Genomic DNA, 24,491 nt, shown 5'->3' on the forward strand with positions numbered 1-24,491 from the left:
TTTGAGACTTTATTCAAGCGTCTGAAATCAATACAGAACCGAACCGTCTTGCTTTGGGACTAATACGACTGGGCTGCACCAGTCACTTCTACTTTCACGAATTACACCTAGTGTCAGCATCTTTTTACCTCTTCAGCACAATATTTCGCGCTTCGGTATCGGAACGGCGCATCTGTCTGAACATCAGGTTCAGTGGTAATTTTATGTTTTGTAATGTTAGTCTTGCCTGGTAAATCTGAAAAGACATCAGTGTTCCGTTCTATCAAAGATAACAGTTCTGTCTTTTGCGTGTCAGTAAGATCGTTACCAATGGTAACATCGGTCTGAGAAACAGCAGCCAAGGAAGTGTTAACCTCTTGTCGGTCGTGCCATTCCTTCAAGAGGTTAATGTGTAAAATCTGGAATGGTTTGCGCGGCCTGGTATTCTAACCTTGTAATTTACGGACTCATACGCTCCTCAATAATGGCGGGGCCCTGCCATTTAGCTAAGAATTTGTGTGGATCCGAGGGAACCAGTACCAAAACACGATCGCCAGGTTTGAACTCACGGAGCTTGCTGCCTATCGTAAAGACGCTTCTGAGTTTCCTGTTCTCGTTGTTGGTGTTCCACAGCAATAGAGGAAAGCATAGAAATTCTGTCTTGCAACGAAATTAGTCGATCTGCAAAGCTTGGACCTTAGCTGCTCTCTCGTTTCCTATCCATTCCTCACGCACCACATCCAGGATGCCTCGCGGCCGCCTGCCGAATAACAACTCGAAGGGACTCAAGCCAGTGGACGCCTGTGGTGATTCTCGCACCGTACAAAACAAAGGTAGGACAGTGTTCCATGTTGTGGGATCATTATGAGCAACTCGCCTGATCATCTGTTTCAATGTTTTGTTAAATCGCCGGTTAAACCATTCGTTTGAGGATGGTAAACAGTAGTACTCAATTTCTTAATAGCAAAGCTGTCACACAATTGTTTCATCACGAGAAGTGAAAGGTGTGCCTTGATCAGTTAAGATTTCTCTAGGGATACCAATACGAGTAAAAGTTTCACATAGTGCTTTGGCTACAGCGAAGAGTTGGCCTTTTCAGCACAATCATTTCTGGATATCGTGTCGCATAATCAACCAACACCAGCAAATATTGGTACCCATCCTTAGTCTTAGGTAATGGTCCCACAATATCTAATCCCACACGCTGAAAGGGAACTTCCAATATGGGCATAGGACAAAGGGGAGCCGAGGAGGCTTATAAGCAGAGACGATCTGGCAGTCTGGACATGAAGTACAAAATCGTTCAACATCTTTTCCCATATTAAGCCAATAAAATCGTTTTGATAACCGGTCTCTAGTTTTGTCGGCACCGAGGTGCCCCCCCAAGATGTGTGAATGTGCCAGATGCAAAACAGTTTCCCTATGTGCTTCAGGTACCACCAGTTGTTCAATAAATTCCCCCTTTAAATGATCTGAGATCACTCTGAAAAAGGCAACCGTCCTTTTCTATAAAGTGTGGGTTTTCACACCCCCGGAATTACGCTCTTGGTAATAAGAGTCATTAGCAGGGTGAGCCTGTTTAAATGCATATTCTAATGAGCTATCAGTATGCTGCAAACGCACAAAATCTGATTGTTCGTTAACGCCGGTTTGTGTTGGGCTTTTTCAATCTGGGAAGATGTAGAAGGACCAGCCCATTCTGGAAGATTGTCGGGGGTGACCTCCTCCGTCTCGCTGGAGAGATCGGGTTCAATATCTAAGTTGGGCTCTAGATTTTCCCCGGCCGCTACCAGTTCTTCGTCTTGGTTTTCTTCTTCTCCCCCCACTAAGTTCATTAGTGGACTGGACTACTGGTCCCTTACATTTATTAATCAGTTTTGGAAAAAGGGCATTTCTCCGTCCTATGAGTAATGGCCAAGGCACGAGTCTGAAACGGCAGACCAAACCTTAAAGTGGCGACCCCTATAAGTTAAAGGAAGAAGTAAAGTCTGATAATCTTTAACATCACCATGTACACAGCGTATTTTTACAGTCTCACAGTCTCTAAGGCATTGTTCATTAAGACAGTCTCGTCTCACAATACAAAGGTCACTTCCCGAGTCTAACAATGCTGAGATTTCTCTGCCCCCAATTTCACCGGGATCAACAAGCCATCTTTTCCATCCGGATATGTAATAGTTGAGCAACAAACCTCGGCCAGTCCAATCTCCATTGAATGAGCTGGAGACAAGCGACATTCTCTTGCCAGATGGCCGAGCTGATCACACCGGAAACATCTACGGTCGGCTCCGTTTCCGAAATATGCTCTGTAGTGTCCACGGTTTCCTCGGGCCGCTGTTGTCGCTGTCTCCCCAGAAACGGACGTCTCATCTACGACTGGATTTCCCGGGGTCCTACCTGACCCCATTCGATTTTCAGGTCCTGCAGCTTGTTGATCGAAGCGACGAGAATGTCCTGGACGTTCGTTCACAGGTTGCGAAGCAGCATGAAATCCACCGCTCTTTCTCCAAGCGGACTGTGAACCCTCTAATCGTCTGGACATAATCGTTAATGATTTAATATCATGATGTAGAAATTAATCTCTAAGAAGTTCAGGTATGCCGGCCAGTAATATATTCACGACAACTGTTTCCATCACGTCTCCTTCAAACCAACAGTGCACTTTATGTATCAAATCTTGAATTTGCGCACGGATTGGGTCATCCATGTTTAGTTTCCAGTCTTTAAGTGCATAAGTTTTAGACCTCTGAAATAAGTCTTCGGCAGCATCCATCTGTGCAACCACTCTTGGTACCACTTGTCCCGCTTGGGTCACATATTTGCACAGAGACACAGGAGGTCGTAGAAACAAGAAGGATTTTTATTCAAACACATGAGCTTAAACGTGCTCCATGACAAGTCAGAGATGACAGTTCTGCTAGGAGCAGAGAGAGATAAAAGCAGACAATCAATTCCAAAACTGACAGGCGCGCAAGGCTTATAAGTCGGCGGAGTACCACGCGAGGCTTGTATTATGCGTTATAGTGCCAGGATAAGGAGCAATGAGAGGGTAGTCAGTGTTTCAGGGTTTGTGGTTTTCACAGGGGCGTTTGTCTCTATTTTGGGGTGCGATCAGCCCTCCGGCTCACTCTCTCTAGAGAGAGAGAGAGTGCTGAAAATTTTAATTTTACTCAGCATGTTTCTGGGCCTGCACATATTGGCGGGAATACGCTTGAACTTCTTTTTACTTATGGTGTTACTATTGATCGTATTTATCTTCGTGATCTTATTTTTAGTGACCATAAATGAATCTTGTGCCATAATCTCTTGATCTTGTACCTGTTAGACAACCTAATTGTACATAAGTTATCGATGGTGCTGTGGTAGCTCAGTTTTATACTGTAATAGCTCAAAAGACTTTGATGGGATGATACCGAGGCATTGGTTTACTTTTTTAATCAGTAATGTTCTAATATATTGAACTCTATTGCACCTTTTAACTCCGATCACAGCCGGGTCAGTAAATCTTTGCCTTAGCTAAATCAATCTTTTCAAAGAGCTTGGTGCCACTGTTGGAAGACTGAACTGAACTGCAAGGCCTCTAAATTGGAAGTTTGCCACGTTTATTTAAAAGATTTGCTTTGCCCATATAACACAGTGAGGAATGCTAGGGCTTTGTATTTTAAGCAATTAATATCATATAGGACACTTAATTACAAAGTTTTGTTTGACAATATTTCTAACTTTGTTTCTCCTGTCTGTTAGTGTTCCTGTTTTTTCAGATATGGATTGTGATAATATTCTTAACTTTTTTGAGAAAGTTTCTTCCATTTGATTAAATATCTCTGCTTTTCCAAACTTAGTGCGAGCTAATCCCCCTTGCTTTTTCATTCTGAATTCATCTTCCCCAGTATCTCTCTACAGTCTTCACACTTTAAATCAAGAATTTAAATCCTTCATCTTGTGTGTTGGATATTCTTCCAGCTTCTGTAGTTTTAGGGGTTCTTTTTGCTTGATTGGACCAAATTTGGCATCCATGATAAATTTTCTCCTCACTGGGTTTGTTCCAACTTACTGCATGTATGCTGTTGTGCAGCCTTTGCTGAAAAAAATCTAATCTTAATTTCCTGCCGATTTTAATAATCTGAGGCCTTCTCTAAACTCCCATTCCTGGCTGAAGTTTTAGAAAAGGTAGTTGAATCACAGCTGACTGCTTTTCTTAATAAATATTAAAGTTTAGATCCATTTCAGTCTGGCATTAGGAAACAACATTCCACTGAAACAGCACTGCCTAGGGTGGCTATTGACCTTCTGATAGCTGCTGATGTTGGGCAGTGTTCAGTCTTTGTTCTTTTGGATCTTAGTGCAGCATTTGATGCTGTAGACCATATGCTTCTAATTAATAGGTTAAATCATTGTGTGGGTATCTCAGGGACTGCCTTAGACTAGTTTACGTTTTATTTGGCAGAAAGGAGCTACTCCGTACATGTCAGCCCCAGCATCCTTATCATGTGGACTACCACAAGGATCTGTTATTGGGCCAGTGTTACTTTCCTTATACATTCTTCCATTTAAATATATTTTGTGTCACATTTATGCTGATGATATTCAGCTTTCATGCTCTTTCAAGCAACACCACCTCCATAAGTAATATGCTCTAGTTGAATGCCTGAATGAAATTAATAAATGGCTAGCTTCTAAATTTTTTTACAGCCCAATTAAAAAAAAAATGAAGTTCTAATTATTCCCCCCTTAAATTTGCATGCAGTGATCAGTCTCAGGATATTGGCTGTTTCAGTCAACTTTAAATCTTGCATCTGGAACCTGGGTGTTCTGTCTGACCGATCTTGATCTCATGTTATCTTGTTTTTATCATCTGAGGATTATATTAAAGCTAAGAACAATAGTATTGAAGGCTCAAATGGTGACGTTAGTGAATGCTTTTATTTTGTCACATCTTGATTATTGCAATTCTTTATATGTTTAAAAGACGTTGTTTTAAACATGGGCGATATGGCCTAAAATCAATATCACGATAAATTGAGCAGTTAACCTCGATAACAATAAATGGACGATAACCACCCCAAGTGCCAAAAAAACAAACTTTTTTTTTTTTCATTTGATGGGGCTGTGGCAGGCAGCATAGTTCCTCCAGTTATTTTGATAATATTATTCCCCCTAGACCTATTCATTGCAATTATATTATTACCACTTTAAAGGACTGTAAAATGTCACCGAAAATAAATGAAGACAATAGTAGTAAGTACTTTTAGTGGTTAAGATTTATTAACTGAACAAAATAAAAAGTGTAGGATACAATATGTAACCATGCTCTCTAAAAAATGTGTATCCCTTGTAAACAAAATAGTTTAATAATAAATATGTTTCACATTGGCTATTCACAAAGTAAACAATGATTGTGCAAATGTAATGCCATCATGGACAAAGGCCTATCTCTGCTAAGGCCTTGAGGTAGCATATCTATCCAAATCTTCACACCCAACATCACCCCAATTCATGGTCTAATTCTCAAATAAAGCAAGCAAAATAAAGTAAGAATTAAATAAGACCTCTCAGACCATATTTACAAAATTAAAAAGGGTTGGCACAGTAATAAAACATTTTAAAAATCATGTATTTTGCTACATTTCACAGCACAACATGATCAACACTGGCTCACAATAAGTCTTCTGTAAAAACTTTCTGGATACACTGCTGCTCAGCAGTCTTAAGTATTTTTATGCCTATATAAACATTATTCAAACATTAATACTTTCAATTTTGAATATGACACACAGAATTAAAGTCACTTTAAAACCCACCAGATGTCACCACCCAAATATATTAAGATGTACACACTTACCGACTGCCAGGTGCAGCCTGTGCCCTAAACATTGCACCCGTGTCCATTTATTGAGCTTGACAGCTTTCACAATATTTGGGCCGTTGTCAGTTGTTATAGCAACAAGGTCCTCTTCACTGATGTCCCATGCAGACAGCATCGCTCTCAACCCCTGTCCAACCATCTCCCCCGTGTGATCAGATGGAAAATAGGCCGTCTCGAGCACTCTGGTACGCAGATGTCGATGTAATGAACTGTGAGACTAATATACGGCTAGCATTGTGCGACTGGACCAGAGATCGGATGTGGCTGCAACGTGCTTAACGTATCTCAATTCAACAGCAACCTTTTTCCTCTCTGTGCTGTACATGCTGGGAATGATAGTTTTTGAAAAATATTTTCGTGATGGGAGTTCGTATCTCTTGTCAATTATTTTCATGAAGTGTCTGAACCCGTTGCGTTCCACTGTAGCAATAGGAGCCATGTCTTTTGTTATGTGGTAGCCTATAGCATTTGTGATTTCTTGCCATCTTTTTGAAGTTCGCTCATATAGTTGAGTACTAGCAAATGCTTCGGTTATTGACCGCTGCCTGGTGGAGCGTCTCCTCTTCCTCCTCCACCAGCTCTACCTTCGTCGCTGCTGCTTCAACATTTAAATTGTCCTCCATTTGTTCACCCGTGTCTCGTCTTGTTACAGGTAGTAGAGTCATGTGACTCCACCCCGTCAAGTCTGTAACGTAGCACAGCGTCTTAAAGGGACATGAACATCACCAACCTGCACATGCCTTTTCTTTTTTTTTAAAATACCGAATTTACCGACATGGGCAAAATGACGTCGATAAGAGTCATAAATTTCGGTAACGATAAATTTTTGATATATCGCCCAGCCCTACGTTGCTTCTACAACAACAACAACATTTATTTATATAGCACATTTTCATACAAAAAGTAGCTCAAAGTGCTTTACATAATGAAGAAAAGACAAAATAAGAAATTTAAATAAGACAACATTAATTAAAATAGAATAAGTGTAAGGTCCAATGGCCAGGGTGGACAGAAAAAATAAAAAAAAGCTTTTAATCCATCCATCATTGTTGGAGCATCATGATGCTTTGAGTAGGTGGTGGTGGTGCAGGCCGGAAAAAGAAACAGAAGAGAGAGTAGGGGTCAGTACGGATTTTAGAGCCACCATGAATAGTTATTATGATGAATTGAACATACAGAGTATCAGGATTAAGTTAAAGTGAAGTTATGAAAAGGCCATGTTAAAGTAATATGTTTTCAGCAGTGTTTTAAAGTGCTCCACTGTATCAGCCTGGCGAATTCCTATTGGCAGGCTATTCCAGATTTTAGGTGCATAGCAGCAGAAGGCAGCCTCACCACTTCTTTTAAGTTATGTTTTTGGAATTCTAAGGAGACATTCATTTGAGGATCTAAGGTTACTATTTGGAATATAAGGTGTCAGACATTCCGATATATAAGATGGGGTGAGATTATTTAAGGCTTTATAAACCATAAGCAGAATTTTAAAGTCAATCGTGAATGACACAGGTAACCAGTGTTGTGACATCAAAACTGAAGAAATGTGCTCGGATTTTCTTTTCCTAGTTAGGATTCCAGCAGCTGCATTCTGCACTAGTTGCAAACGATTTATATCTTTTTTGGGTAGTCATGAGAGGGAGTGCGTTACAGTAATCTAGTCGACTAAAAACAAACGCGTGAACTAATTTCTTCAGCATCTTTCAGTGATATAAGAGGTCTAACTTTAGCTATGTTTCTTAAGTGGAAAAAATGCTGTCCTAGTGATCTGATTAATATGCGATTTAAAATTCAGATTACCAGGTAATAAACTGTATCCAGTTTATTTCTAATAGCCTCATTGTAGCCTCATTGTATCCATTATTGCCAATCACTTTAGTTTTCTCTTTATTTAACTTGAGAAAGTTACTATTCATCCATTCTGAGATACAAGTCAGACATTGTGCTAGTGAATCAAGAGAATCTGGGTCATCAGGTGCTATTGATAAGTACAGCTGTGTGTCATCAGCATAGCTGTGGTAGCTCACATTGTGCCCTGAGATAATCTGACCTAATGGAAGCATATAGATTGAGAATAACAGCGGACCCAGGATAGAGCTTTGTGGAACACCATATAGGATATCGTGTGTCTTTGAGTTGTAATTACCACAACTAACAAAGAATTTTCTCCCTGTCGGGTAGGATTCAAACTAATTTAAGACACTGCCAGAGAGGCCCACCCATTGACTAAGGCGATTTCTAAGAATATAATGATCAATGGTGTCAAATGCAGCACTCAGATCTAAGAGGATGAGAACAGATGATGGCCTCTGTTTGCATTCACCCGCAAATCATTTACTACTTTAACGAGTGCAGTTTCTGTGCTGTGATTTGTTCTAAAACCCGACTGAAATTTATCAAGAATAGCATGTTTATTTAGGTGGTCATTTAACTGCATAATGACTGCCTTCTCCAGAATTTTACTTAAGAAAGGCAGGTTAGAGATGGGTTTAAAATTTTCAAGAGCCGAGGGGTCGAGATTATGTTTCTTAAGTAGGGGTTTAACTACAGTAGTCTTAAGACAGTCTGGGAAGACCCCCGTATCTAATGACGTATTTACTATGTCAAGAACATTATCAATTAGCACGCCCGATACTTCTTTGAAGTAATTTGTTGGTATTGTGTCAAGGACGCAGGTGGACGGTTTTAATTGAGATGTTATTTTTTGTAAATCAGGTAAATCTATCCTAGTGAAAGAGATTAATTTGTTTATAACAGAATGCTGGGGTTTAGGAGGATCCTTAGTGTTGGGGAGATGTACTGTGTTATTTCTAATATCATTAATTTTTTGATTGAAAAATGCAGCAGTAGCCTTACAGGTTTTACTGGCAGTACTTAGGAGGCATTCCTTTGAGTTACCTGGGTTTATCAGACGATCTATCGTAGAGAATAAGACTCTGGTATTACTAACATTGTTATTTATAATCTTAGAGAAATAGCAGCGCCTCTCAAGATGGAAAGTGTTATTGTATTCTGTTATTTTAACTTTTTAATATTTCATAGTGGATAGTTAGTTTAGTCTTCCTCTATTTACCCTCAGCTCTACGGCATGTTCTCTTTAAATCCAACACTCTTTGGGTCTTCCATGGTATAGTAACACTAGAAGATTTTTTAACTGTCTTTTCAGGTGCAACTATGTCAACAGCAGCTTTCACTTTAGTATTAAATCTTTCCACCTTACTATTTACATTATCCTCGCTATTATAGTTGGCACTATAAGCGGACTGATTGCTTGGAATGTTTGTAAGTTTTAAAGCTGTTGCTGAGTCAAAGAAGGGTTTTTTAATAATCTGCTTCTCATGGGTGTTTTTTTATCATTATTTCTATATTAAAAAGTAGAAGAAAATGGTCTGATAGACCCGTATCAATGATCTGCTTTATATCAACTTTAAGTCCTTTAGTAATTACTAAGTCTCACGTATGACCTGCTTTATGTGTAGGCTGATTAACGAGCTGTCTCAAATCAAAAGACGTAGATCAAAATCTTTGTCTTCATCCTATTCAATGTTCTGCTGCTAGATTGTTAATCTGCTCCAGTACGTGGTCTCATATTATTTCAATTTTATCTTCTTTTTATTGGCTACCACTGGAATTCAGAATGCATTTTAAAATTTTTGTAACCACCTATAGAGTTCTGCATGGTCAAACACTACAATATATTTAAGATTTTTTGCAACCTTGTACTATCAGTTGCTCACTTAGGTCATCTAACCAGTGTCTTCTTATTATTCCACGTACTCCGCTAAAGACTTGTGGGGATCTGGCTTTTCTGTCTGCTGCGCTGAAATGGTGGAATATGCTTTCTTGTGCTTTTTGGGGTGCTGATACACTTGATATATTTAAAAACAGTTTGAAGAAGCACATTTTTAGGTTAGCATGTGGGTAGCCATTTTTGGCTTTTCTGATTTATGGGTCATTTGTTGAAATGTTAAGTTTTATTTTTTGTTTGTAGCTGTGTGTTTTGTTTTCTATGGTGTTACACTGCTTTGTGACACTGTCTGCAAAAGGCACTTTATAAAGAAAAATAAAAAAAACTATGCACTGAATTTGCCCTGTCAATTCCTGAACAATGTTTACTTTGCTATAAAAAAGGCTGCATACAAGTAAAAAGGACACATACAGATAACAGCTTGATCTACTGCTCAAGTTCAATGAAACACATTCCTGAGCTTTTCCTGTTTGTTATTACTAATCAAACATCTTTACTTTTTTTTTCTAGTGGTGTCATTTCTGTTTTGGCTTTTGTTTCCATTTTCATTTTCTCTGCATTGCCATTGACCAGATAAAACATATTTCTCCTTTTACTATTTTTTGTAATAGTTAATGTGTTGATGTATTTAAAATCAATGAAAGTAAATGACCGACAAGGTTGTTTGTTTCTTTCTAGGCTGGCTCGCTACCAGCAGTTCAAGGATTTTCAGCGTCGTATCTTGGTGGCCACTAACCTTTTTGGTAGAGGGATGGATATCGAGAGAGTTAATATTGCCTTTAATTATGACATGCCTGAAGACTCTGATACTTATCTTCATAGGGTGAGAATAATAATGTTCATCTTGACAGTTATTATATATTTATATCTGAACTTTTATAAATTCTAACTGCCTTTGATTTTCTGAACTTTCTGAGGAAAAATGTCATTTCGTGTGTGATTTTCAAATTTATGTTTAGCTAAATTTTTGTTATCAAGGAAAGAGAAAGCCATGATGTTAATGTCAACCATGGTTTTGCCACAGGTAAGAAATATTTGACAAAAAACACATGTGGGATGTGATACAGAAATTATAATTACTAAGGTTATTCATTGATTTGTTTTACAACATGTTCTGTTGAAGGAAGCTAATTCAACTGCATTTGTGTATTTTTGAAATGGTAGCATTTTTCCTCACAGAACAGGTATGAGTAGACAATGATTTTGATGTTGAGAGGATTAGTATGGCTGAATTTTAGGTACGTAACCATAAGTCTTGTCTGGTGGTGGTTTTTTCCCCTTCTTGGTGCTTTGTAAAAAAAAAAAAAAAAAAGGGAGTTGAATAGCTAACTGTAACATCTTACACCATAAATTAACTGAAACGACCTTCTTACTTTAAAACTGCTGTCATAGTCACATTATAAAATCGTTTTTATCAAATACACAAAGTAAAAAGCTGTGCTGCACTTTTCCTTGAGGCAGCTATACTACCCTAAGTTCTTGTCTATAAACCGTGGCTTTTCTAAGGAAAAAAGTTGTGAAAATGAAAAAATAGAATATCGGCTTATACATAAGTCCGGCTTATACACAAAATCAATTTATTAAAAAAAGTTATACATTTTTAAAAATTTATTTTTATTAATCAAAGCCATCAAATTCTTCATCAGATTCAGTATTAAAGAGATCAAACATCTCGTTAAAAGATTCTGGAATATCCGATTCAATTTGATCTTCGGATTCTTCTTCAGATTCTTCTTCACTATCAGTGGCACGAGATATCACAGTTGTTAGCACTTCGGTTGGATATTCGCGGCTTTAACTCCATTTTTAATGCAATCCGCGGTTACAACATTCGTCGATCCATTGACATACTTCAGCATAAGAGGCCCTTTTGATTGATCCAGACTTAGTGAATAAATCGTAACCATTGACCATCCATTCATCCCATTTCTCACACATTTTGATTTTAAAAGATTTATTAACGCTTAGATCCAGTGGCTGTAATTTAGATGTCAGTCCTCCAGGAATAAACAGCCAATTGTGAATACTTTTTCACCTTTTCTTTGACTTCTGTGATGCGAGGTCGAGCTGAATTGTATATTAAAACTGATTTCTGGCAAAAAAATTAATTCTTGCGTTTACGCCAAATGTTTTCTAACCAATAGCTGACCATATCCGCGTCAACCCATCCCTTTTCGTTTGCTGTGACAATAACTCCTTTAGGGAAGACATCTTTAGGAATAGTTTCTCGTTTGAAAATCACTAAAGGTTTGCATTTTCCACCGTCGGCTGTAGCACACAAGACAACAGTAAAATTGCACTTTTCATTGCCAGTGGTGGTGATTCTGACATCAGTTGATCCCTTTGTCTCAACTGTGAAACCACTGGGCATATCGAAACTGATGGAGACCTCATCCATATTCCTGATGTGTTCGAAATTGACTCCATTGATCGCATTTTTGACAAAAACCCCAAAGACAGCCATTTTCTCTTCCCAATCCTGTGGTAATTTCTGTCCAATAGATGTAATGGCTCTTACAGATAAGTTGTGTCTTTTCATAAACAGAAAACACCAACATTTGCTGCCTTTGATGTCATTGATTTTTTAATGTTTTGCCAATTCTTTCGCTTTCAAACGAATTCCAGTGGTCGACACTCTTCTATTTTCATTCCGTCTGGAGATAATCCATGTCTTCAGTTGTGACTCCAATTCCAGCCAAAACTCTTTTCGGGACCGACGGCAGCTTCTTCGGATGCATTGCTTTTATAACAGGCTTTTGTTTTTTCCATCGCCGGATGTTTGACTTGTCTGTTCCGAACTCTTTAGCCGCCGCCGCATTGCCATATTTTTGGGCATAGCTCACCGCTTCAAGTTTTCGATGATTGGGATAAGATTTTCGAGTCTTCTTTACATTATCCATTTTAACAAATTTCACAAAACAAAAATTTAACAAAATCACAATTTAAATGTGATTGACCGCTACTCGCCGTGTTGACTCGGCGACGCCCAGAGTAGAAAGAACGCGCTCCGGCCGCTCCAACGGCGCCATGCGGGGAGTGAGAGAGACACCAATATCTCACACTCTCTCCCCCCTTAAAGAAATTAAATGGGTGCGAGTGAGACCACTGACCTCCCTCCCTTCTATTAGTTATAGTTTATAGTACGTTCGGCTTTTCCCTGAGTCCGGCTTATCTATGATAAGATTTTATTTTAAAAATTCGTATTATTTTTGGAATTCGTATTATTTTTGGTCTCCGGCTTATACACGAGTCCGGCTTATAGACAAGAACCTAGGGTATATTATATATTTCATTTCGATAAAGGTGGCAAAATCAGTCATAGCAGGATCAACGATGACAGCTGTGTGTTTTGACTGGTGGTCAGGAAGCAGGAGAGAGAACACAAAAAAATCTGGAGTACCTGGTAAACCCTTTTACTACTTAACTCAGAAAAAAGGTAAAAACAACAACAAAAAAAATGTCCCTACAATAAAATAACGCAAGCTTCAAAATAATTGAATGGTAGCAACGTATACCTGCTTGTAAATACGTATTCGCTCATCTGAGTTCCTCTCTCCTTTGTGGTCCTCTCAAGACAACGCCAATTTCCTGAGGTTCCACTTTTTATGTTCATGGGACTGCAAGGGGTGGGACTATCTTCTGACGTTACTGTGGGCTTGGTTGCCCTCACTGGGCATGTTTACAGAATCAGAATTCACTTTATTAGCCACGTACACTAATGTGTACTAGGAATTTCTCTTGATAGCATTGGTGCAACATACAAGAACAACACAGAATACAAAAGATAAATATAAGAAGATAAATATAAAATATGATGTATCATGCAAGGGCAATACAAAAAAAAATAGAGTTCGTGGGAGTCTAATGTCCAGGCAGTTTAGTGTGCAGGTATGCAGTACATAGATACTAAGTAATGGCTCAGACCTAATTAGTAAGAATAACTACACATTTTCTAGTTGGGCTGTTTAGAAGACATGTTGTTTTAGCTGTCACTGCATGAAGATGTTTGCCAGGGCGAAATCTTTTGACCAGGTATGCCCTGGGTGATTCGGATTAGCAATTATCTTTTGCGGCCCTTACCCTGTACTTGTATAGGACTTTAATGTTCAGTAAGGCTGCGACAAGCCACGTAGTTATAGATGAAATCAGAATGGACTTGATGATGGCTGTGTAGATTTGGACCTATATTGCTTGAGGAAGATTTAATTTCGTCAGCTTTCAGTCTGGGCTGTGGTAAAAGGAGAAGAGACTGTTAGTGACAGTACCCCCTCTTGTTAGTGACTGGAACTGCTTACCTCAGTTGGTTGGGCAGCTCTATTGCACACATAGTGGATTGGCACTTAAAGGATGCCATGAGGCTTTTATTATAGGATGGCATCTGCTGGAGTGAGCCACACATTTTAAGTTTTGTAAGTGCCCCAGAAGTAGTTACTGTGAGGATACCAAATTGTTAAAAGGCTCATGGAAACCGGCAAATAGCTGAGAGTGTCCGAGGGAGGCATCACTGGAGTACTCCTATGTTTTCCATTAAAGGGCAATAGGGCATAGAAATAAATAGTGATTTGAAGCTCATCATATATGAGGACATTAGGCATGCAAGGAATCCTGGACTCACCAGAGGGAGAGTTGTAGGACATTTTGGGTTGCACACTAACCCAAGAAAGTGTTTTTAGAAATGTCAGGACTAATTTTATGTTGTCTCTGGGAGACTAGGAAACCTGTGTGCTTTGAATCAGGAATCTGCTTATTGTCAAGACCTCAGCCTGAAAGGGAAATACTTGTGGCCACTGGTATAAAGAGATTGTATAGGAAAGTATGTTTGGAAGTGAGTGGGTAGAGTATATTGGGTGCTTGTGAATTGTTGTCCTTGTTTTGTTGTTTTAGATTCACGTTCTCCCATATATACCTATCATTATCTTGTGTTAATAAATCACATTTTTGATTTAAGTTCTTCTTTTTTTTGTATTGTGTCCCTTTGGGAAAGATGCGTTAACCAGAATTATCTCCTGTCATAATAAGTACAAGGCAGCTAATGTAACAAACATAATGAAAAAAATAATTTTGGGTAACACTTTAGAGTAAATTAGTAATAGTTACTTCTTTGCAATATCTTAATGTAACAAGACTTTAACAAAGGCTTCTTTTAGTCTTCATAACACTTATAAAACATCAGTAGATCAGTTATTCATCTTTGTGCACTGTGGCATATATTAACATGATGGTAAAATGACTTGTTAATATGAAGGATTCACAGGTTGTATACTAAATGTGTAATATCAAGAGAAATGTGTCTTAGTAAAGCATCCTCACATTGCAGAGCTTTGCAACATCCATGAACACTTTATGGATGTTTTGTAAGTGTTATGAAGGTCCAAACAAGTGCCTGTTAAAGTCGTCTTATAAAATAGTAATAAATGCATTTTTGCAAGACTTCAACTAAATTGTTACCTACTTTTGTGATTAAAAAAATTATGAAGAGGAAATTAACACATTGATCAAATGTGTTGCTCTTGGTAGATATACAATGCCCTGCACCGTCACCCTTGGTATAAAAACATGTAAAAGTGAGCTGTGAAAAAATGTCCTTACTGGTTATCCTCTTGAAATGTAATTCAAAATATTAGCAATAATTTAACCATTAGTTGAAGTAAAATAATTAAAGGGAAGATAATTTTATTTGAGAAAAATATTTCTTTCATTGTATGTGGGCCACAATTATTGACAGTTCTTCCTTTAGTAACTGTGCAGCCCCCTTTGCCAAGATAACAGTTCTGAGTCGTCTTCAAGGTTGAACAACACACAGTACGGGATCTGAGGTGATCCTAGGTTTAGGTCAAAGGACTTTGGATCATTGCCCTCCTGGAAGTACTCGGCCACAGCCCAGTTCAAGCAACCTGGCCGAGGTAGTAAGGTTTCACTTAATATTTGCCAATACCTGATGGAGTCCAAGATACCGTGTACTCTAGCAAGTTATCCAGGGCTTTTGGCAGAAGAACAGGGCCACAGCATTAAAGATACACCACCATACATCACAAAGGGGATTAAGTACTTTTTTGCATGTCTATTATTCCCTCTATGTCAAACCAATCTCTGGTGTATGTTGCTAAAAAACTTAATTTTTTTGTCTCATCTAACCATAGATCTGTGCCGTTTTGGATGTTTCTGTAACATTTAGCAGACTGAGTTTGTGGTTTGACAGCTATGGCCTTTTTCATGCAACCTTCTCAAACAACTTGTGTTTATATAGGTGGCATCTGATCATAGTTTTGAAGACTTTCTGACTCTGCAGTTCTCCAGCAATGATCCTTGGTCACCTGTTCAGCTATTTTACCATAGCTATTTCCTAATTTGTACATTTCAGCAAAATTTTGTCAAATATCATTAATAAATTCATAGGTCTTTCTCATTGTGAAGTCATGTCTGACCACTTAAATCTTTTAACTTAAAACAAGAATGGATATTTCAGTTAGATTTTATTCCCATTAATCTCAGTAAAAATATTTTTTAAAAATGTTAAACATTTAGTAAAAAGAACATTAAAGTGATCTTTTGTAAACAATTGCTCAGAAAAGTCATACAATCAAACCAATAACATACTTAAAGATTTTGTATAAATGCAAACAGTGTACATTGCATATTGGTGTGAAAAAACTATGATGTCTTTACAACTTCCAAATTTTTTATCAAAAAGACTAGCATGTCTTTTTGTGAGACTACTGCCTACTTTTGTTTTGCTGCTGCTGTACTAAATATATGCTCTAAACTATAGCTTAACGTATACGAGCACAGGGGGTAGTAGTGCCACTGTTAATGCAAATGAGTACTGAAAAGTTTTAACACCATACCATTATACATTAAATGTGAGGAAATATTTTTTTGCTCAAGAGTTTAAAAATCTAGGAAGTGATGGACCCCATGTTGCCCACCTTACCCCTGAATGAACAGCACGGAATAAAACTGACCCGCAGGTAAAAATGATTGCAGACCCCTGTCTGGATGTGTTAACCCTTTAACTTCCTAGAAAAAAATGTTTTAACTTGTAGAAAAAAAAATAGTTGTCATATCTTTACTTCCAATGCAACATTTTACAGATTTATACTTATTAATGTTTCTGTCATCTTAGAAATGATTCCTTTCAAAATATTTTGTATTGACTTGTGAATCTTGTATACAGTCTTGTACAGTGCATCCGGAAAGTATTCACAGCGCATCACTTTTTCCACATTTTATGTTACAGCCTTATTCCAAAATGGATTAAATTCATTTTTTTCCTCAGAATTCTACACACAACACCCCATAATTGACAACGTGAAAAACGTTTACTTGATCTTCGAAAATTTATTAAAAATAAAAAAATTGAGAAATCACATGAACATAAGTATTCACAGCCTTTGCCATGAAGCTCAAAATTGAGCTCCGGTGCATCCTGTTTCCCCTGATCAATTAAGCTGCAGAAACATCTAAAGGATGGAGTCCACCTGTGGTAAATTTAGTTGATTGGACATGATTTGGAAAGGCACACACCTGTCTGTATAAGGTCCCACAGTTGACAGTTCATGTCAGAGCACTAACCAAGCATGAAGTCAAAGGAATTGTCTGTAGACCGCCGAGACAGGATTGTCTCGAGGCACAAATCTGGGGAAGGTTAAAGAAAAATTTATGCTGCTTTGAAGGTCCCAATGAGCACAGTGGCCTCCATCATCCTTAAGTGGAAGAAGTTTGAAACTACCAGGACTCTTCCTAGAGCTGGCCGGCCATCTAAACTGAGCGATCGGGGGAGGAGGGCCTTAGTCAGGGAGGTGACCAAGAACCCGACGGTCATTCTGTCTAAGCTCCAGAGGTCCTCTGTGGAGAGAGGAGAACCTTCCAGAAGGACAACCATCTCTGCAGCAATCCACCAATCAGGCCTGTATGGTAGAGTGGACAGATGGAAGCCACTCCTTAGTAAAAGGCACATGGCAGCCTGCCTGGAGTTTGCCAAAAGGCACCTGAAGGACTCTCAGACCATAAGAAACAAAATTCTCTAGTCTGATGAGACGAAAGATTGAACTCTTTGGTTTGAATGCCAGGTGTCATATTTGGAGGAAACCAGGCACCGCTCATCACCAGGCCAATACCATCCATACAGTGAAGCATGGTGGTGGCAGCATCATGCTATGGGGATGTTTTTCAGCAGCAGGAACTGGGAGACTAGTCAGGATAAAGGGAAAGATGACTGCAGCAATGTACAGAGACATCTGTTCCAGAGCGCTCTTGACCTCACACTGGGGCGACGGTTCATCTTTCAGCAGTACAACGACCCTAAGCACACAGCCAAGATATGAAAGGAGTGGGTTCAGGACAACTCTGTGAATGTCCTTGAGTGGCCCTGCTAGAGCCCAGACTTGAATCCGATTGAACATCTCTGAAGAGATCTTAAAATGGCTGTGCAACAATGCTTCCCATCCAACCTGGTAGAGCTTGAGAGGTGCTGCAAAGAGGAATGGGCGAAACTGGCCAAGGATAGGTGTGCCAAGCTTGTGGCATCATATTCAAAAAGACTTGAGGCTGTAATTGCTGCCAAAGGTGCATCGACAAAGTATTGAGCAAAGGCTGTGAACACTTATGTACATGTGATTTCTCAGTTTTTTTATTTTTAATAAATTTGCAAAAACCTCAAGTAAACTTTTTTCACGTTGTCATTATGGGGTGTTGTGTGTAGAATTCTGAGGGAAAAAAAAGAATTTAACCCATTTTGGAATAAGGCTATAACATAACAAAATGTGGAAAAAGTGATGCGCTGTGAATACTTTCCGGATGCACTGTATGTGTCTTGTGGTTTTCTGTCCCCATTCACCACAAAGCCAAAGTATTTCCATACACCACTCTGGCTGTCGTCATTTTCAGTTAACCATGCTGATGAAAGCTCTAATACTGCTGAAGCTGCCATGTTACTGTGAGTGGATGGAAACTGGGCTTCTACTCCAGCTATTGTGAAGTTCAAGTGCCTTCATGATGTAGGCTGTAAAATTGATACCATGAAAAAATGAGTATTGAAGTATTTTTTTTAAATATTAAAATTGATACGTATTGATATTTTGATACTTTTGATGATGCTAGAATAGACCTTCCTTTCTTGCAACTGTAGGCTTGTAGACATTATGTGCATTGCATTTCCAGTAGATTGTTCATTGGATGTCAACTCTCTGTCACACATACAAAGACGAGCCCACCCAGACTGGTGACTTCCTACAGCTTGTTATGGCAAATCGCAAAGCACTATAACAGAGTTGCTAGGGACATCACACTACTTGATTAATGGTCATGGCACTCAGTGTTATTTTCTTAAAGACATCCAAAGTACATGCCTTGTCCAGGTTGGAATTTCAGCATGGGTAAAGTTGACCCATGATGAGACCAAAAAAAAATTACACGACTTATACAAAAGGTGTAATACAGCGAGACAAGAACATTGTTATCGAAAACTGTGCATGCCTCTGTAGTCTTTGTTGATATCACACTTTTACCTACTAGAAAATGTTATGTGCACGGATAATTTCCTCCCATCAGCCCCAGAACACACTGGCTGCCTGATAAGAATTCCTGTCCCACTTCTGCTTTAGTTTTGGGCTTCCCCCTTCTTATTATAACTTCTTTTCCTGAGAAAACATAGCCTATATTTTAAGCTCAACCAACAGCAACACATATGCAAAATTTGGTTTACACTGTTTTTGTGTGTTTGGCAAATAAGCAGACATCCAAACAGCTTACAGTTATATTTATATAGGGTCCTGCCTCCTGCTCACATCACTTGCCAACCTCTGGGGGCAGGCACTGGGCGTCTGCTATCCTGCAGCCAAGCCGCTCAAAGGGTGTCAATATGTCCCTCCATTAGAGAAAGCAGTTGTATTTAAATAGGTGGTATATAGAAGAGTATGCGGGGCACAGAAGGAAGACGGTTTGGTCGTTAGTTATTACAGATAGAAAATCATTTACTTAATTATTTCACTACAGTTGTCTATTTTAAATACAAATGAATAATATAAAGTAGATGTAAAAGTAATAAAAAGTAAATTTAAAAAGTTAAATTACATCAACGCCTCATCAAAAACAGTATTATGAATTACTATATCCTGTAATTTGCATTATATAAACATTTTTTCATTTCTGTTAAAATATTGTTCAGGATATTTTTCTCTTTCTAGTTTTTTGGATATTCTATTTGTTCTTCATTTTTCTGTGTGGCTTTTTTTGTTCATTTTCTTTCTCCCCGCCCCCCCCAGGCATTCATCATCCGCTGTTGCTGCTGTTTTTCTATTGCAGTCTAAAACTAAACATCCTTGAATAGATAATTTGCTTTTCTGCCTTGCCATTATCCAACTGTGTTTAAGGGCGATTTAGCAGCAGTGAGAGTGTTGCGGGGTGGTACGGAGTGAGGATGTGCACAGTAGGAATAATGATTGGACGAGCAGTGTGGAGGGGATTGGTCAAGGCTGAATATTGTGGACCAAATAGAAAACTTTTTTAATAAAGCAGATTATGTAAATAAAAGCTGTGACTGAAAATCTTTGAAAGGTCATGGTATCCTCCTGTATCACAAGAAGTTCAGTAACTGCACGTTGTCAAGATGCCCTTTTCAGCCATTTCCTCACACTTAAACTATGAAATGATGCAAGTGATGTTATTTTTTTCATTCAAGCGTGAGATGTATGTATTACTATACTACACATTTCAATCCTGTCATGCATTTGTTATAAATAGTATGGTAATTAATTTAGGTGTGATCTTCATTAAGTCTACACATTGTTTTGCTAAAATTCTATTTTTTTGTAATTTAAAAGTAGTTGTGCTATAGGTGCATGCATATTTTTCTTTTCACTTTGCATAGAAGCATTTACTATATACACTTTTTTCCTTTTTTCTAAAAGCAATGACTTAAGATACTGTAAATCATCAGGCTCCTGTTTTTATGCCCTGCCACTGATTGACTGTTTAATATTAAGCGGGTAATTTTGCCTGAATGTATTTAAACATTTTGTGTTGTTCACAGGTCGCACGCGCTGGTCGATTTGGCACTAAGGGCCTAGCTATCACGTTTGTGTCAGATGAAAATGATGCAAAGATCCTCAATGATGTTCAGGACCGGTTTGAAGTTAACATAAGTGAACTTCCTGATGAGATTGATATTGCATCTTACAGTATGTATTTTACTTTTTTCATTATTTCTTAAACTAGAAATACAATTATGAAGAGTAAATTTAAAGTAGGTACGTGTCCATTCATTACTTTTTGTTTATTCTCTGTTCTCTAACAGTTGAACCAACAAGATAAATGACTGACACACTTTGGAGAAAAGAAGACTGATGTTCTCAGTCATCCCAGGGCTAGTCTCTCCAGAAGGAGCAAGACTGTGTACATAATCCATTTATTTTATGTGGAAAGCTGTTAAAATATTCCAAACCTTTTTACATTAGTACATTTTTTTTATGTCTGTTTTGTTTTCTTTCTTTTTTTTTTAAACCCTTTTGAAGTTGTCTATGTATGTTTGTGCATGACAGGCTGCAGAAAGCCTCTTTTACAGTAATCAAGAATATACCAGTGTTTACTAATTTGTTCTGTGGTTGTTTGAATAAACCCAGTTAGACTTGAAAATGAAACTTGTCTTTCTTTTTGTTTAAAGTTTTTTTTTTGTTTGTTTTTATATATCAGTAGGTAGTATTATAGTTGAAACATTTAAATATAAATTGATATTTTTTTCACCTACAATAAAGCAACTTTCCCATCTATGTAAGTTTGTCATTGTAAAGTACATTTCTCCACCTTGTTTAAATGTACAGTTAATAATTTTTTGCACCAATGATAATTGACCAATAGAAACACAATGATAGACATGTTTGTAAATAGTTTCTTTATATAAAAAAAGATGATGTCCCAGTCCCTTGTTTTTCCCATAAGAAAGTAAGTGAGTGATCTTTGCACATTATGGGTGTGATTAAACATAATATATATCAACACTATTGGGTATTATTGTAGTACTTGCTTATAAAATGTCACATTATGGTCTCTTTTTACCCTTTAAAGATTAAGAATATGTTCATGTTTTAAATGTCTGTTTGCCTTGCTAATAGGCTTTTATGTATATTTTTCCAATGAATCAAAAATTAAGGGCAAGTTTTATATTTGTACTTTTCATAGTAATATATTGTTTGTAAACATGTAACTTTTAACTTCTAAAGTATATAGGAAACAAAGAAATGAAAAGTCATGAACATCAGTAAGGGAAAAATGGAAACTTCCCCATTTGACAGCACTCCCCCAACAGCTCAGTCATAAATGGCTGAGAGAAGTAGAGAACAAAAGTAGTGCAATGAGCATTGCATGAAAAGGATGAAAATAGAGAGCAAAATTCACAAAAGGAAAAAATAAAGTTTTCTACAAAATAAGTGATTGTTTAATCTCTTCCAAAATATGGTAACAATTTTGTGTATTTAAAGGACTTTACAGTAGGCACAAGGGAGGGGACTATATAATGATCAATCTGGAAAATCTTGTTCTGTCATCTTCTGGTCTTCAACCAAAAATTCTCCTCCCAAGAGTTTTACTTTTATATAATCATTAGTACTTTAAAGGAAAGTCTTTCCAGGCACCCTTTTTCTAGTGTGATTTGAGCCTGACAAAAGTTGTTGTAATTTTTCAAACACATTCTCGTTTCCCAGAGTAGGCTACTATCATATACACTTTGTTCTTTAAATGAAGAGTTCTATAAGCCATAGCACTTGAAGCTTTGAATTGTAATCTTATTTAGGTTGCTTAGTGAAAGGTGCCTTAGCATATTCCACTGGTTATCTGTTACCAGTGACCTGATTTATATGTGTTTTGTGTTATTTTTTGCTTTTATAATGTAGAAAAGTTGTTCTAAAGTTTTCTCACAATTCTGATTTATTTTAATGAAAGTGATTTTAGTTTTTCTTCATTCCATTTTTACTTTCTCGTACTTTCACAAGTTTTCAAGTAAACTATAGTTATAATTACAGATGATTCAAATTTTGTACATATATTTCTAATGATAAAAAGCAAACTAATGTGAAATTTGAGAAATTACTCAACCAGAAGTAGTATTTTATTTAAACAACCATCCAAATTTTTTGTATATAAAAAAAAAAATCTAGTTTGCTGTTGTGTTTTATAGTGGAGCCAATGGGCACTGGGGTGACACAGTGAGGAAAAAAGGCCTTAACTTCCCAAATGTGTCCAGTTTGAAGTAGCAAAGGTTTCAATTTAAGAAAAACATGCCCTTTGCGTTTCTGAGGCAGATAACAAAAGTAAACTGTAAATGTACATTTTATCGCAGATACTTGGTACTATTTTCTCAAATAATTACTTCTCTACATGCACTCAGCGTTGTTGATTAGAGCCAAAGTACCTGCATGTTGTATGCATGCACAAAAAAATACTCTGAAATTTGAAAAAGGTTTTGTGATAGAGCCCAACCTGAAGGAAACCAATTGAACCACCACAAACCAGTTGTAAACTTTTTTTAATGCATGCTGAGTTGCTCCTTGGCCCGTTCAGGCACATCCCGGAAATGCAACATGGGACAGCCTTTCCGTGGACCCTCCACATGCATGAGGAATAGAGGCCAGGTGCAATGTGACCTGGGCGGTAGTTGAAGGCAGTGGCCATGGCGGACTGGAACACAAATGCACAAACTGACTCTTATGATGTCACCTCTCTTGGGAAGAAGGGACCAACTAGATATGTCCACCCACTCATTTGGTTCTGGAACCAAATTTCTAAAAAGAGACTGGACTCTCCTTTAATCTATAGTTGCCCAGGGAGAAAGGTGTCGAGCGATAGGATGCGCTGGTACCAATTGCATCTATAAGACACCTTATATTCAAACAAGTTGTTTGTTATGGACAAACCATACCTGGGCACTTACAGCAGTAAGTCCTCTACTCTACGCTCTTCAGCCGCACAGAGGCAGCCCTCTCATTCTTCAGGGCATTACCTTAACATGGTATCAACCAGGCAGCAACTCAATAAGAAGCTCAATACTGCCCAACACCTTTCTCCCCGGGCAACTTGCTTACCAAATATGTTGAAGAGTGGGACAGAGCTGTCAGGTAATTAACACCTGGTGGTGAGTTGGGTCAGATGGTGAGGAGGTGCCTGGACAGAACTAAAAAGCCCAAGCGAGTAGTGATGGTGGACTGAGAACATTTGGGGTTGTCCCTGTCCTTAAGACTTTCAACTTCAACCTCTGAAAGAGCTTTTCCAGAATCCTTCCATTGTGGAAGCAGCTGCAAAGAGCTATGGCCTAAAGACCATAAGTGCCTTTTGAGGTGGCAATGCATGGACCCAATGGTGGACACCAGAGGAGATGGATCCCATCAAGCTGAAAAATGAGGCTTTCCATGTATTGTTATCAAAGGAGATACATAGAGCAGCAGAGAGGTACCGACTAGCCGTAAAGACTGGCTTTGGAGGTCAGCGAAACAAAAACCCAGGGGTGGCAGGAGTTTGGAGAGACCATTGAAAGCCAACTATTGATCAGACTCAAAACAGTTTCTGGGCACCAGGGGCCTCACATGTATAAATGGTGTGTATGCACAAAAAATGTTGCGTAAGAACATTTCCACGTTCAAATCGAGATGTATAAAACCTAAACTTGCCGTAAAGCCACGCACATTTCCACGGTAGCTCATACCCTGTCCTACGCATTCTGCGCTTGGTTTTGCAGACTGGCGGCACCCAGCGTCAGAGCAGTGCTACTGTTCCTGTGTGGTTACCCTTTTCGTTTTTTAGATCCACATCCCTGATGCGGCTTTATAAATACACTGAAATTAACTGCATATTGTTTATTAGTTTAATGCATCTGATTGTAGTTAACCTGTAACAATATAATGGTCCACAGAATGGTCA

General features: G+C 38.2%; 1 protein-coding gene across 1 annotated transcript in view; it reads left to right on the forward strand.

Moving 5' to 3' along the window:
- ddx39b (DEAD (Asp-Glu-Ala-Asp) box polypeptide 39B) overlaps positions 1–21,580 on the forward strand; it is a 55,088-nt gene extending 33,508 nt beyond the window's left edge. Inside the window, exons 9-11 of the mRNA XM_039768701.1 lie at positions 10,266–10,410; positions 20,617–20,764; positions 20,881–21,580. Of these exons, the coding sequence (XP_039624635.1) occupies positions 10,266–10,410; positions 20,617–20,764; positions 20,881–20,897 (310 nt within the window). The 3' untranslated portion in view covers positions 20,898–21,580. The remainder of the gene's footprint in view (positions 1–10,265; positions 10,411–20,616; positions 20,765–20,880) is intronic.
- Positions 21,581–24,491: the final 2,911 nt, after the last annotated feature.

The sequence above is a fragment of the Polypterus senegalus genome, chromosome 11, assembly GCF_016835505.1.
Source record: "Polypterus senegalus isolate Bchr_013 chromosome 11, ASM1683550v1, whole genome shotgun sequence".
Lineage (NCBI taxonomy): Eukaryota > Metazoa > Chordata > Cladistia > Polypteriformes > Polypteridae > Polypterus > Polypterus senegalus.